The sequence below is a fragment of the Osmerus eperlanus genome, chromosome 24 (genome assembly GCF_963692335.1).
Source record: "Osmerus eperlanus chromosome 24, fOsmEpe2.1, whole genome shotgun sequence".
NCBI lineage: Eukaryota > Metazoa > Chordata > Actinopteri > Osmeriformes > Osmeridae > Osmerus > Osmerus eperlanus.
In genome coordinates, this window is record NC_085041.1 from 4,286,258 (window position 1) to 4,301,897 (window position 15,640).

A 15,640-nucleotide genomic window follows, 5' to 3' on the forward strand; every position below is an offset into this window, starting at 1 on the left:
TACATAGGCTAGCTAGCCATCTTTACAGCAGCGTGAAGCCAGTCTCCGTATGGAATCACATATCCTTTTCTTTCACATTCTCCAAAATAAAAGTATGGTAACAAAATGTAATTTGTATTATTTGAACCATTATGAAACTTTATGTCCTTAAAAAGGTAGGAGGGGTATTAAGTTATTTTACATCTTAGTTCAATAAAATACACTTTTTTTAAACTTAGTTCTACTTGTAATAAAACCACGATAACGAACTAATTATTAATGAAATGCACTACAGAACATTGAACACGTTATGAGCACATCTCAGGTCGTGCCCTTATTCTGAAGGCAAATTCGCAGGACCGGAAATGATATTGAGGACTATAGACGGCAGTTTCACGGTATCTTTCCATACCAAACAGGAAGTTTAAGTAAATAGCTAGGCTAGGCTGAGTTTTGGAACGCTCAAGTCAAGTGGTTAGCCTCCGTATGATATGCTAAGCTAACCAGAACAGCTAGTTAGCTAGCTGGCTTGCTCGGTCGGTAAACCAAAACAGTGAAGCACTTGATTTGCATCCTCGCCCAAAAATTGTAAAAAAAAAACTATTGTAGGAGAACCGCTAACGCGAACTGCACCACGCAAACAAGCCGTTCTCTTAAATACATGCAATGCATTTGCTTCATGGTGTAGGGTAATTATATAGCTATTTGTCAAACTTACTTGTTTTGAGGTATGTAGACTAGTCCGGACGACTTGCTAAACAGCAATAGCTGTCACTGAGTTGCAGTACACGAGACTGCCCAGCCACCAGCGGAGCCAGCGGTTCCAAGCGCGTACACTTCTCTGTGGGCTCTAGCTGCGGGACCGCGCTCACATCGTGTACTGTAGTAGTGCACACACGCACACAGCTTTAAAGAACCGTGTATATGCTTGATAAATTATTGTCAGATTAGAGATTCGGGTAAGTGTGTTAAGCGTAGTAACTACATAAATGTAAAACACTACTACACGGCAGTAACAAACAGTGACATTTATTTTTATGTATATAAAAATGTTTAACCCTTGTGCTGCCTTCGGGTCACATGACCCAAAGGTTCATAACGAACCATCGTTGTGTTTACCCAATTTTACCCAATACAAAAACAAATAAAAATAATTTTCTTTTAACCTTCGCAATGTGGGGGGTCTGACGCATGCTTACAAAAATACAAAATTGCTTTACTTTGTTTTTGTATGCGGTAAAGTTGTCGCAATACGACGGTGGGTCACAACGACTGATGGGTCAGAATGACCCGAAGATAACACAAGGGTTAATGTCAAAACGTAACTGTTAAATACTGCTTGTCTGCCTTTCATTAGATATTTGAATGTAATTTCTAACATGGTGGTAGGGTTAGGGTTAGATGAACTAATAGCTCTACATTAATACTGAATGTAGCCTACTGCAGGTAGGCAAATTACAGTATAACAGAACCATTAGTTCTGATTTGTAGGAATAATCATGTGTTCTTCTTTAATATGGAGTTTAGCTATCCTATACCTGCATTGTTTATGTACCAAAAAAAATCCATCACACAACATAACTTTCAGGATAACTAGCAAAATTATTATGACTATACGTTTATTTTTTGCTTTGCTGATTCAAACAATCTCACTTTAAAATCGATTTTTACACAATATAAAAAGGGGCAAATTGAAATAATACAATGCAAGCAAAGTTTTCTAATATTCGTTAAAAGTGAGCGATGTAAAGTGACAGACTAATAATGACATATTCTAATTTCTTAAATATTGTATTTCAAGTTGTTAACATGTCAAAACAAACACCTTAAACATGGAAAGGAATGACATTAATGTACAGTTCACAGGCTCAACCATTTGGGAGAGTGCAGAGACAAAATGGCACAAACTACATCTAGATCATACAAGACTTACAAGAAACTGCATTCTTCATTTTAAAAACCTATCCCGAATAAATATGTAAAGTCAGCTCATCCAGGGACAAATATGCATCCACTGCTGATTTGCTAATATACTGTACATATCTCACCTTTTGCATCAATAAAGAGAAATACAACTTCAGTAAGACCTTAGTGTAAGTATTTTGAAGCTTGAAAAATACTGCTAGTTCACTTGATTACACACTGTATGGAGGACATACTTACCAGTTTTACTGTATCTTCATAATTTCATAATTGTTGTAAAATATGAAGTCCAAGTAGTCTTTGTACGGAGTAATTTTCTAGTTTCCCCCAAAATACTCTGGGTACAGTGGTATGCACTACAATAAAAGAGTTTCAGTTACATAATCAAAAAACAAACATTGAAAGATAAACATTGAGAAGATGGACAGCTGCGTGGTTTGGCCTCTCTTCACACCTGTCTCAGGTGGTAGAAGTGCTACAACTTGCATAGAGAAAGATCTATAGTCAGAGTCTCTCTACTGGTGTCAATCAGTGAAAAAAGCTAAGACTGTTCCTCTATTCTTCTCCAGTGTCTCTCATTCTCAAAAAATGTTTTAGGTTTTAATTTCCTTTCCAAAATGAAACATTCAAGAAGTTCATACAGTATACAATATTATTTTTTTTCTTCATATTTTCACTTTTGGCAGATACAGGACATAACAACAGTAGCTGTTGGTGATAGTAGGTAGCCCTCAATCGGTTACTGAACCCACACTATACCTTCATAGACAGGGGATGGGTCTCGTCCCTTAAACGCAAAATTCAGACTCTTGCTGTAAATGCCCTTTGTCTCCGTGCTGCAGGAGCCTCAATGGGTTTGTAAATACATCAAACATTATAGCTAAAGTGTCACCTACTTCTGAATAGAAGACAAAAATACTATTTCAATTTCCTCAAATATAAGTGGAAGCTGGTTGACAATTTTTTTTAGGGACTGGACTGGCATCAAGCAGGAAGCCCAAACCCAGCTGATTCTCCCAAGACCACTCAGTAGACATGTCCTCAAGAGTGCATCCAGGCGAGACAGCAACACTCAGAGAGATGAGCGCAGTCTAAACTCATCTCCAAGGTCACACTTCAGTGCTGATGGCGCGGGTGTTCGTATAGAAGTCCGGCACCGGCTGCAGTGACTGACCAGCACTTAACAGGGACCCGTGGAGAGGAGGCAAGGCCAGTGCCAGGGCCTGGTTCTCATAGTGTGTGGGCATGTAGGTGATGCGTTCGCCCCCGTTGCGCATCTCGTCGGTGGTGCGGATGTAGAAGGGCGACTCGTAGGGCGAGCACGTGGGGCAGTAGCCGCGGGGGGTCTGGGCGGCGGAGGACGGCGGAGGGGGCTCGGGTGTGAGAGAGAGGGGGGTGATGGCCGCCCCCTCCAGCCTGGGAGCGCTGCAGGCATTACAGGCAAAGTGGGGCTGAGAGATGGAGCCGGTGTCAGACCCATTTTTCTTACAGCAGTAGTACTGAGAGGAGGTGAGAGATGGAGCGGGAGGAGGGTGGTGAGGGGAGGAGTCAGATGTCAGGGAGAGGAGGAGGAAAAAAACAGAGCAAGTAAATCACAAATGTTGGGCAATTGAGGAAATACCAGGCATACGTTTAAGTACAGACATACAGTACAGTACTTAAGGGTAAATGACTTGCAGACAAATTCCACACATACCTGGATGTACAGACACAAGCATACTGTACACACAAACACATATGTATTGTACAGATTCACATGCAGTAGACCCACCTGGAGTCTACAGTAACAGAGCACTGCTATGATACACAGGAGTATCACCGTGGCGAGAATTCCTCCGGTTATGACAACAGTTCCAGCTGTCATCCGACCAGCTCTCCATCAAACTCTGACAGGACAGGAAATGACATAATCAAGAAGCCAGCATGCATACAATAGACACAGAGTACATCTGGCAACAGTACAAATTATACTGTGTACTTTATGTGATTACAGGGAACAAACTTGTACTTACGTTCAATAAAGTGTGCTTTAACACCTGAAACAAAGCAGAACAGAGATAATTACATAATAAATAATAAACATGTAATGTTCACAAAGAAGACATTGCTTTTCTGTTGTGCAGTTAATCACACACAAAACACTTTTGTACTGACAGTTTAAACTGTCACATTTATAGCCCTTGTAACAACTTGGATTCAATGTCAGCTCTGAGGAAAGTATCTGACCACATAGAAGTACACAAACAGCCCTTCTTGACACCATTCAGTGTAGTTCTCACACCTCACCACATGGCCATACAAAGGAAAGAATTGTGGGGACCCTTCCACTCTGCATGATATGCTCTACAATGAAAACGTGTGTTTTGCCTTACTCACATCAGAAGAGTGTTAGCGGACAGGTGTGTGGAAACTGAGGTCAGCAGGTTGTAAATGATCAGGCAAACTGATGGACAGATGCTCAACACAGGAGGAAGATCAAACTTGAACCTGGAAGGAAGTAAGAAGCACTTATAATACAAACTTATAATGAAACTGAGGACTTTTGTCATAAATAAGAAAGATGCTTGTGCACAAGGACAGTGTGTTGAAGTACCACAATTTACCACATGATGGCAGTACAAGAATAAATATCAGTGAAGCAAAATGCAAAGCATGAGTTTGGTCCGATATCAGTATGTTGTGCACAGGAATGACGATGTACAGGTGTCCTTTAAAACCTTATAAAGTGCACATGTTGCTTCCTTCAAACGACTAGTGCCAAGGTATGTCTCCTGCTCCTTAAGTACTACACAGACTCAAAAGATCTCATGGTATTTCGTTGGTCCATATTCAAGTCATAATCTGTAATTCTGTCAAATGTAAATTCTTCTTTAAAATAAAAAAAACTTGCATTCATTTACATAGACGTATCATCCCATCGAGATTAGCCACATAGTGCTTGATATAACACACATAATACAGCACAATACGTTTCGTACACTTACATGTTAAGTCAAGGCCAAAGATGGCCAACTGCTGCTGTAAGGTCTAAAGTTAGAATGACAGACGTTATGCCAGTGTAAGGGATGCACTGTATCTAATGGATTCCCACAGACTCGGCCGTGATGCTGAGCAGGGCTTTAAAGTCACTTAGTGGTCTGTTACTTTGGTCTCCAGGGCCCATTTGTTTTCATAAGACAGCTGTTATTTGACACTGAATGTGCAGTTACTGTAGGCTACACTGACCAAAAGGTACAATCCCTTCACACATACACACAGGCAAACACACACACGCAGGGATACCGACACACACGCGTGCATACACATTCACGTGTATGTGGAACATACCATTGTGAGCCTTTAAGACACCGTCAGACCCATTTGGTTTCAAACTCAAACACACAGTACATACAAACAAATAAACACTCAGAATAAGAATAAGGATAACCAGAATAACCCAGATGTTGACCCAAAGGTGTGACTGGCTGTTTTGCTACACGACAGGTCCAATCCAATAGAATTCGATCAACCCTAACACAGTAATGTTTATTCAGTACCAACAACATCCCTCCTCACACACTCACAAGCACACACATACCCCCACGCACACACACACACAGATGCACCCTGAAAGGGATGTGCCCCTTATTTTCTCACACAAAGCATTTTACATGACACCTGACCTACCCCTGACCTGGACAAAGACAAAGACAAAGTCTGTCACACCGTCGAACGCAGCGTGACCCGCACAGTTTGTCACACAGGAGGACGCGTGCAGGGCCACAGAGTGACACCTCTTCACAGTGTGACACACAAACGCAACACGACACGACCTTGACAGATGTCCCGTGGCGTGTCACACACACACCCGTGCACAAGGTGTTCAACTCTAAAATCGCACGTCTGCTCGTGTTAGTCTGTACCGAAGCCTCTGTTAATGGAGTCAGGTGGCTGAGCGGTGAGGGAATCGGGCTAGTAATCCGAAGGTTGCCAGTTCGATTCCCGGTCATGCCATCTGACGTTGTGTCCTTGGGCAAGGCACTTCACCCTACTTGCCTCGGGGGAATGTCCCTGTACTTACTGTAAGTCGCTCTGGATAAGAGCGTCTGCTAAATGACTAAATGTAAATGTGATGTGTTTGCCACATGCTTGCCCTTTCCCCTTCTTTCTATTGGTGCGTTTGTGTACGCAGCTACAGTTTGTTACCAAATTAGGGTATAGCCTTTCCGTTGTGCGTGTGCATGTGCATTTTTGTGTGTATGTGCCTGAATGTTTACAGCACATGCCTTTCTGCCTTTCCGTTTGTGCATGTGCACGCTCGTCTGTGTGCCTGCGCTTTTGTGTCGGTGCGTGTCACACTGCATCTTTGTCTTCTTGCGTCCGCAGCGTGTGTGTGTGTGTGTGTCTGTGCACGTCAGCTGTGTGTGTGTGTGTCTGTGCACGTGTTCCTACGTTTGTCTGCACGTACGTTCCTGCATGTGTGTGTCCGTGCACGTCAGCTGTGTGTGTGTGTCTGTGCGCGTCCGCTGTGTGTGTGTGTGTGTGTCTGTGCACGTGTTCCTACGTTTGTCTGCACGTACGTTCCCGCATGTGTGTGTCCGTGCACGTCAGCTGTGTGTGTGTGTCTGTGCGCGTCCGCTGTGTGTGTGTGTGTGTGTGTGTCTGTGCACGTGTTCCTACGTTTGTCTGCACGTACGTTCCCGCATGTGTGTGTCCGTGCACGTCAGCTGTGTGTGTGTGTATGTGTGTGTGTGTGTCTGTGCGCGTCCGCTGTGTGTGTGTGTGTATGTGTGTGGTTTGACAGAGGAAGTCCCAGTCAGCCAGACAGAATTGGGTTTGAGTAGCTGGGCAGATGTGATTAAGGACTCAGTGTAATGAGATGTAACCCCACAGCTGCTGCAGGTGGATGGCACCCCGCCACATCAGGGAAGTCTAACTAACGCCGGGCGCCACTACTTCCTGCCAGACAGGAAGAGGCAGGAAGAGACCAAACAAGTCTGTACTTTCCTCTCCTCACAGCACCACATGACCGAATCCTATTTCATGTCTACAGCTTCGAAGTCAGTTACGTCCCCTGTAAGTTGTACAATCCTGTCTAGCCAGAGTCTTTTTGTCCTTTGTGTTGTTTATTCTCTGTAGCCTTGAAACAATGACGATAATAATCATATGTTTTATACTACATAGTGATTATTATCTTCTTATTGTAGTTTTTAAATGGTGTATAAACACACTATACAAATACGTATAGCTACAATGTGAATATGAATAGATGTGACTTATCCCTCACACTATCTTCTGGAACAATCCAAGCTGAAGCTTGTCATCCCATCTCTTCACCCCGTGTCACTGTTGTCATCCTGTCATTATTTGCGAGCAGTGGGCAGACCAAGCAAGTGTCAGCTCTGGATTGTATTGTGGGACTTCAGGGCAACGTTTGATATTTCACACTCTCACACACGCACATTTACACACACATCTAGGATCATCAGAGAGAGAGAGAGAGAGAGAGAGAGAAGGAGAGATAGAGGGAAAGATAGAGAGGGAAAGAGAGAGAGAGAGAGAGAGAGAGAGAGAGAGAGAGAGAGAGAGAGAGAGAGAGAGAGAGAGAGAGAGAGAGAGAGGGAGAGAGAGAGGGAGGGAGAGAGAGAGAGAGAAAGGGGGGGGCAAGGGAGAGAGCTTGATCAGCCATTCTCACACACCACCTCTGGGCCCAGATTAGAGGAACAATAGCCGGGCCCTTCACTGCCTTCAATCCCTTCACACTGCCTGAAGAGCCCAAACACTGATAAGACACACAGTAACTGAGTGCCACAGCCTCCACAATGTGGCTGCTGCGAAGGCATGTGTTCTCTGTCAACTGTGGCATCCAGCTGAGACACGGAAATGAGGTCATGTGACCAGACCAGGACAAAAACATTGAGCCTTACTTCAACATTTTGGGTCTATAGTTCTTTAAAAAGTGGCTTTACATGCACACACACATGTATATTTGAAGACTATTCAAAGCAGCTATACTCTGTGCACTGTATCAGACAGCTTGTCTGGTCCTGGGCTTCATTGGAAGCCCATCCAGACAGACACACTAAATCGTCCATGGTTTGACCTCGGTTGTCATTAACACATATTCCAAGTATGGATGAAACGGCATATTACCTGCGATCCACTTTTGAGTTTGAATAAATCCGCCTGAGAAAGCCCTCTCTCCCTCTCTACGGATTCAGCCCAGCTGCATGGCCATCGCTCTGCTCACCAGAATGAGCCCCTCATCCGTGGTGAGGATTTTTACAAGACATTGATTGGCGCTCCCCAACCGCAGCACCAAGCAGTTGCCTCCCTGTGCATCTCCCTCTATGAACCCCTTGCGAGAACGCATTGATTGGGCCACGTGGTGCATCAGTGCTGGGGTTTTACTGGTCATCACGTATATTAAATGAACAGCGCGTTCGGCGTGAGGCTAATCAGTATGCTGGACATGGGTGTGACGAGCACGGTGTAGTCGACTTCCCAACAGACTCGCGCCTGCCACACATCCAACACGGCAGTGGGTCAGGGTTAGGGCTCTCGCTCTCTTTCTTTCTCTCTCTGTCTATCTATCCTTCTCTGTATCTATCTCTATTTCTCTCTCTCTGTTTGTCGCTCTTTATCTCTGTCACTTTCTTCACCTCCCTTCCTGTTGCTGTCCCCTTCTCTTCTTTCTTTTTCAACCGCTTCTTCTGTATTTGGGGATCCCTGTTTTTGGCTTGTTCTCCTCCCATGTCAACCTTTCTCTCTCACCCCTCTTCTATCCCCCTCTCTTTTCATGTCTCTGTCTAACTCACTTTGTTGCTTTTCCCAACTAAGGAGGGATGACAAAACAAACAACACGAGGAAACCAATCTTGATTTCAAGACCCCACACTGCAACGCACAGTCCAGAGGGCCTAACAGACAGCGACAGCTCAATGCATTTTGATCGACTAGATAATCAAGCTCCGTTCCATTTCTCTGCAGCATCAACATCCCTTTCAAACAGCTGAGGGGCGGAGCCCTCATCTTCCACAGCTTCATTTGTCAGACCCGAGCTGGAAGCCACGCACTCCAGCGGCGTCCCCTCCAACATCTCAGAGGGCACAGAGCACATCATGTGGAAACCCCCACAATCCTCCCCCGCGCACGAAACACACAGACTCGTTATCCTCACCCCCCATCACCCCACCACCACCCCCCCCCCACCACCCCTCCGCCCCACCCTACTCACCCCTCACAAAAAAACACAAACAACTGGGATTCATGGTCACAGAGTTAATGCAATTTGTGTAATTCTCTTATCAGAAGTTCCAGTAGGCTTTCCCTCTCTGCACATCTTCTCGGTCTATCTTCTTGGCGTGACGCGTAGCGCGTGTGTGACTGGGTGAAGGAACAAGGCTCGAGAGAAGAGGAGGCTGAGAGCTTCAAGGGTGGACTCTTTAGAGAAGGACACCAAGACTAACAGCAGGTTTCCTTCTGCTACGGTAATAGCAGACTAATCGTATGAGAAGTGAATAAAGAAATGTGTTTTGTGACTGTCACAAACAAAGACTTGACTAACCCTAACTCAAAGACAGGAACCTGTTTGACTAAAGCATTTAGGATCGGGTTGGGCTGGTTCTGTCTGTGAACTGACATTTACATTTAGTCATTTAGCAGACGCTCTTATCCAGAGCGACTTACAGTAAGTACAGGGACATTCCCCCGAGGCAAGTAGGGTGAAGGACACGTCATTTTGCACGAGAATCGAACCAGCAACCTTCTGATTACTACCCCGATTCCCTAACCGCTCAGCCACCTGACTCCCTGACATGGGTCCTCCTGAGCTCCCCAAACAGGAAGTTCAGGTTCAACCCTTTCAGGAACCCTTTTCCCCCTGCAAGTTTTCTATAATCAATATGTTAAATAATGGCAGTATTGGTTTGGAGCAGGGAACAACAATGGATGTAACATCCATGACCAGCACTGACAGCCCTGACAGACACACATGGGTGAGGAGCAAGCTGACCTTCCAGTGGATTACAGAGGTCAGGGATATAGCACACTGCACACAACCTAATGGCCAATGGTCAAGGGTCAATAGACACAAATAGACAATATTGAGTATTCTGTTTAACTGCTTGATTTAGACGTAGAATGTAAAAAGCAATCCTTTTTTTCCCCCTGGTGAAAGCCATGGATCAATAATGACGACAGAGTACTACAGTATGGATTGGTCTTATGAAGTAGAGATGGTCCTCCAATCCCCTCAGCCAATTTACAGTCTCTGCCAGGAAGGGTAGTCAACAGAAAACTGCAGAAGCATCATCGGTGCTCTACTCTTGGATGAGCTTATGTTCTGGAACAAGGTCCCATTCTCTACATTTACATTTAGTCATTTAGCAGACGCTCTTATCCAGAGCGACTTACAGTAAGTACAGGGACATTCCCCCAAGGCAAGTAGGGTGAAGTGCCTTGCCCAAGGACACAACGTCATTTTGCACGGCCGGGAATCCAACTGGCAACCTTCAGATTACTAGCCCGATTCCCTAACCGCTCAGCCACCTGACTCTAGAACCTCATTCAGACTCCCACGCTTCGGTATTCTTCCAGGGAATTCAAACTTGCTGCCCAACACATCTTTCCTCTATTTACTAATGATACTCGACTATGATCTACTATGCTATATACTTCTATTGTCCTGCACTTCTATTCCTCAGCAGTGGTGCAGAGTCAACGCGCTACTGTTACAGCTGCGCGGTGATGGTGCGGCACAGAGCACCACATGTTGAAGCGTTGATCTCACAGCGCTTCTCTGCAGATCTGTATGCAAGTAGCTCAGCTGGACTCGCACCCCTCTCCTCCCCCTCCTCCTCCTCCTCCTCCTCCCCGCTGCCTCTCCCGCGTGTCTCACTCCAAGGACAGACGGACGGGCGGGCAGGCGGACAGACGGACAGACGGTCAGACTCAGATGTCGTGCTCAGGCGCTGGGGCAGAGCGGCGAGCAGCTTATTCAGCGGCGCCTCGGAGCGGGACGCGTTTCAGCTTTGTTTACATCAACAGCCCCCAGGAGAAGGCCTCTGGGCTTAGCTTCACGAGATGGGGACCGCCTCTAGGACAAAGCAGTGCTGAGATTCGTCTCGTGTCCAACCACCGAGCGTTGTCGTTCGTTTTACAGCACCACGACCTACAGTTATCTGTCTGACGGTGTCGTGTGTCCACAGCAAAGTGTTGGTCAGCAGTACAGCCTTTCAGTAAGTGAATCATCCCCTGCAAAGTGTGTTTAAGTATGCATTCACACAACCAATCAGGAGTTTAATAATTAGCTTTAAAAAAACAGCCACTCTAGAGCAGAAGCTAAATGATGAAACGGCAGGGGGATATAAAGGATTGGTTTGGAAAAACACTTAATTAGCAGAATACAAATCATCTCAACGCTGGCTGCTACTGTCCCAAGACAGAGGTTCTGTGAGGTACTGGGAGGCGCAGTGCCAAGGATATACCTTGGCAGAAACACTGGGCTGACAAGCGTCGCCTTGGCAACGTTTCAACGCTCTGACCCCTTCACACACAGCATGACATCGGCTCAGAACGCCTGGTTGAGCCTATGATGCATTCAACAACACCGAAACCACTGGGAAACTCAGTAAAGATAGACATGCAAAGAGATCCTACACATCCTTCTACACACCTATTTGTTACACCCACCTACTGATTAGGCATTAGGTCTTCAAAAGATGTGAATGCTGTTCCTTTGTGAGATAACCCATGAAAAACGTTTTAGAACCAAGACCAACATATGGATGGAGCCTTTCTCTGCCACTTCCTCGACATACCCGAGCCCACATGAAGCACTACCACCACAAAAGTCTATTCAATCAAGCAACCACTAAATATGCTAAATGCCTGAACAATCATCCAAGCTGACATCCCAATCCCTACAGTTAAGTAAATGTAATACCACTTTCAAAACAAACATCCTATCAGGGATTATTTTCAACAGCTGAAGATGGCTTCTTGTTCCAATTATACTGTATTTATGTTTCCACTCACTGTTCGTCAAGTAGTCCAAATAACTAGATAACAGAAATGATTTGTCTTATACAATTAACTGGATTGGGAACTCTGATTGGAGAACCTTGGGTCTCCAAAATCCTCTCATCTCCTCATTTATCGCAATCCTCTCATTCACCTTTCATATTTTGATGGAGCTGCCTCAAACACAAACACAGCAACCATTACAAAAAAAAATAGCTTGTTGAATAATTTACCACTCAGCCCTGCAATGCTTCTCCCATCTCAGGGTCAGTTTTAGTTATATGCAAGTACAGTATACTGGGCTTGTGCCTGCGAGGAGTAGTCATGTTAGGATGTTCTCAGACCAAACAGACCCATGTTACTGTATGTACAGTGCAGGTGGCACTGACTTGACCTACTATACAGGAGAATACAGAGCATGCCTTGCCTAGAGCTTGCCTTTGGGAGTCAACATGCATACTTTTTACAACAGCATCAAGGAGTAAAGAGCCTTTAAATATAATTAAGAAAGTGTACAGGCCGACAACATACAGCACCTGCATTAGAAGTAAGGATGGCCGAACAGGACAATTCTTTGACTCGATTCAAAAAGTCACTTCACTTACAACATGAAGGTGAATTCTTCATTAACTCAGAACATCAAATGTGAATGATGGCTCCTTGATGCCATAAAAACTTATGGCATCAACTTTAAACTTTTATAACACTTTACATTCCAAAACCACAGATTGAAGTTTGTTATGAAACATGGACTGTCAAATCCTGACATTATCCATACTTACTACAAATTAACTACCAACTACTATTATATTTCTCCTACAGTAAGGTATACCATCATGAAGTCAGGCCCTCCCAGCAATAATAGTAGTTATTACTAGATGACCTCAGTGGGACAGTTCTCAGTAAGACCAAGTAGCAAGTATGAGAGAGTGTGGTGGGGTGGTGTGTATGTAGTGGGTGGGGTGTGTGTGCTGGGTGGTGTGTGTGTGTGGTGGGTGGTGTGTGTGTAGTGCGGTGGTGTGTGTGTAGTGGGGCGGTGTGTGTGTGTGGTGGGTGGTGTGTGTGTAGTGCGGTGGTGTGTGTGTAGTGGGTGGTGTGTGTGTAGTGGGGTGGTGTGTGTAGTGGGTGGTGTGTGTGTAGTGGGTGGTGTGTGTAGTGGGTGGGGTGTGTGTGGTGGGTGGTGTGTGTGTGTGGTGGGGGTGATGTGTGTAATGGGTGGTGTGTGTGGAGTGGGTGGAGTGTGTGTAGTGGGTGGTGTGTGTGTGTGTAATGGGTGGTGTGTGTGTAGTTGGTGGTGTGTGTGTAGTTGGTGGTGTGTGTGTGTGGTGGGGGTGGTGTGTGTAGTGGGGTGGTGTGTGTGTAATGGGTGGTGTGTGTGTAATGGGTGGTGTGTGTGTAGTGGGTGGTGTGTGTGTAGTGGGTGGTGTGTGTGTAATGGGTGGTGTGTGTGTAATGGGTGGTGTGTGTGTAGTGGGTGGTGTGTGTGTAGTGGGTGGTGTGTGTGTAGTGGGTGGTGTGTGTGTAATGGGTGGTGTGTGTGTAGTGGGTGGTGTGTGTGTAGTGGGTGGTGTGTGTGTAGTGGGTGGTGTGTGCTTCCAGCTCCCTCCTACTACCTGAAAGAAGTAACTAAGGCTAGCTCAATATTAGCCTCCATCAGTGGCTCCTGGTTAACGCTACATCCAGTATCACATGATTTAATCCCCCATTGTGGCTGTAGCCTACTGATACCCATATCCTGTTAGCCTGGCATGGACAACACTGAGCACTCATGGGAAATCAGGACTGATTGCATCACCCAGCCAAGAGGTGGAAGAACTGAGGCAAGATGAAGAGATATAGAGAGAGGGAAGAAATGGGGAGGCATTTTCTAGTGTATTGAGCATCCCCCTGTAGTATTAAGCCCATTCGGTGGACATGGGTGAGTGAGTTTAACATCTGGAAATGAAACATCATTATGTGTGTGTGTGTGTGTGTGTGAGTGAACGAGTAGGTGACTAACTGATGGAAATAACATTGTGATTGTTATTTATTATTTAAGGACAGTAACTACAGTATAAGCTCCGCACCAGCTATGGGCAGGATATTCCCCAGCCACAGTAACAAAATAGGCGAGGTGTGAAAGACAATGAGGGGGCATTCGAGTTTAGGTCATTGTCAGCTATTCTACATCCACTTAATTTAATGCGTCTCAAGGTCCATTAACCACAGCCGATACACGCGAAAGGAAAATAACTGCAGAAAACAGCCTTTGGAGACCAACGTTACAGTTCAGGTCCTGACACATTTCAACTGACATTTTTTTCCCTCAACGCTGCAGCATTAACTAAAACCACAGTATATATTCCCTGGCAGTGTAGAACACGTCAAAGAGAGAGAATGACACGTGCATAAATGAACCTACTCAAAACAAGTGCATTTTCTCATGGCTTGCCTAATCTCACGAATTTATCATGTTCTCATCAAATGTATATGAAACGAGCTAGACTGATGTTACACGTCGTTGACACTGGTCTATGTCTACAGAAATAAAGGAAAGGCTACTCACTAGTCTGGGCGGTCACATTGTTCGTTTCGTCAACTTTCAGTATTCCTCTCGAGTTGAACAGCGATTCGGACAGCTGATTGTTACAGCATTATCGGGACAAAAGAGTCGAGAGCACTTGTAGGCTATGGGGAATGCGGTGCATGGTTCACATCGATCTAGTGAGAAGCTCAGCGCGCCGCCGATTTCCCTGAAAGAACGTAACGTAACGGTCCTGCTGAGGGATCGTGTTCGACAGAGGTCAAAGAGTACCCCAAAAGCCACGGTTACCTAGATGCATATCAGGAAATACTCCATTGTGTTCTGCTGTTAGACAGAATCTTCTTTCAGTAGATTTTCCCGTTTTAGCGTTGTTTGTAAACCTTAATAATACAATCCAGGAGAAATAAGTAGCTTAACCAAGCCAACAAGTTATGTTGCAAGTTGCTTTATGCGAAAGGAGGAGTTAACTTGGAGGCTCTGCCCAAGCGGCAACGTTTTATGCTACAGGTATTGTTTCGCTTCATGGGGTGAAGTGTCTCAGCAAAAGACAACACTGAATATCCCTGTCGTTTGACAATAGTAAACTTACTTTAGGTCTTCAATAGTACTGACACAAGGTTCAAATACAGACAATTAAGCTATTATAATTGATTTGCCGCCAATTACGTCTGCCTCTAATCTCGTCACTGTCGAAATAAAGACTCCGCCAACACTGGAGTGGCTCTTAGACCTCCTCTTTATTGGAACTGGAGAGAGCTGTGCGGTCCAGAGATTTTCAAGGCAGCTGTCCAAGGTGCTGACGCTGTCCAAGGTGCTGACGCTGTCCAAGGTGCTGAAAGCCTGCAAGCGGTGCTTTGTGCTACTGTGGACAATGGACGACTCACTCTTTCGCTTGCCAGATAAACTAAACAAACAGGGAGCAGCCTACTACTAGACTAGCTCACTAAATACCACCTTACATCTACGCGGGGCTTATTGATCATCAGCGTCTATGTGACTAAATTACTATAGGTACTAGTGTTGATCTATTTTCTGAAACAAAAATGAAATTTAATACATGAAATGTATTCTAGTCTAGACTAGACTGTATGTACATAGTTTTTTTTTACCCACCAAACCTTTTTTGGATATTAGAAAACAAACAGTAGAGAATGTCATGATCTTGGAATGTGATACAAAGGGAAATTGTATAATTTTAAACCCAGAGAACCAG

General features: G+C 44.9%; 1 protein-coding gene across 1 annotated transcript; it reads right to left on the bottom strand.

Annotated features, from left to right (window-relative positions):
• Positions 1–1,596: 1,596 nt before the first annotated feature.
• On the bottom strand, positions 1,597–4,380 carry fam163ab (family with sequence similarity 163 member Ab). The gene is made up of 4 exons (XM_062450673.1): positions 4,279–4,380; positions 3,915–3,938; positions 3,674–3,788; positions 1,597–3,401 (listed from the first exon to the last, which is right to left on the bottom strand). The coding sequence occupies exons 3-4, from the start codon at positions 3,764–3,766 to the stop codon at positions 3,012–3,014; spliced, it is 483 nt and encodes a 160-aa protein (XP_062306657.1). The 5' UTR covers positions 3,767–3,788; positions 3,915–3,938; positions 4,279–4,380; the 3' UTR covers positions 1,597–3,011.
• Positions 4,381–15,640: the final 11,260 nt, after the last annotated feature.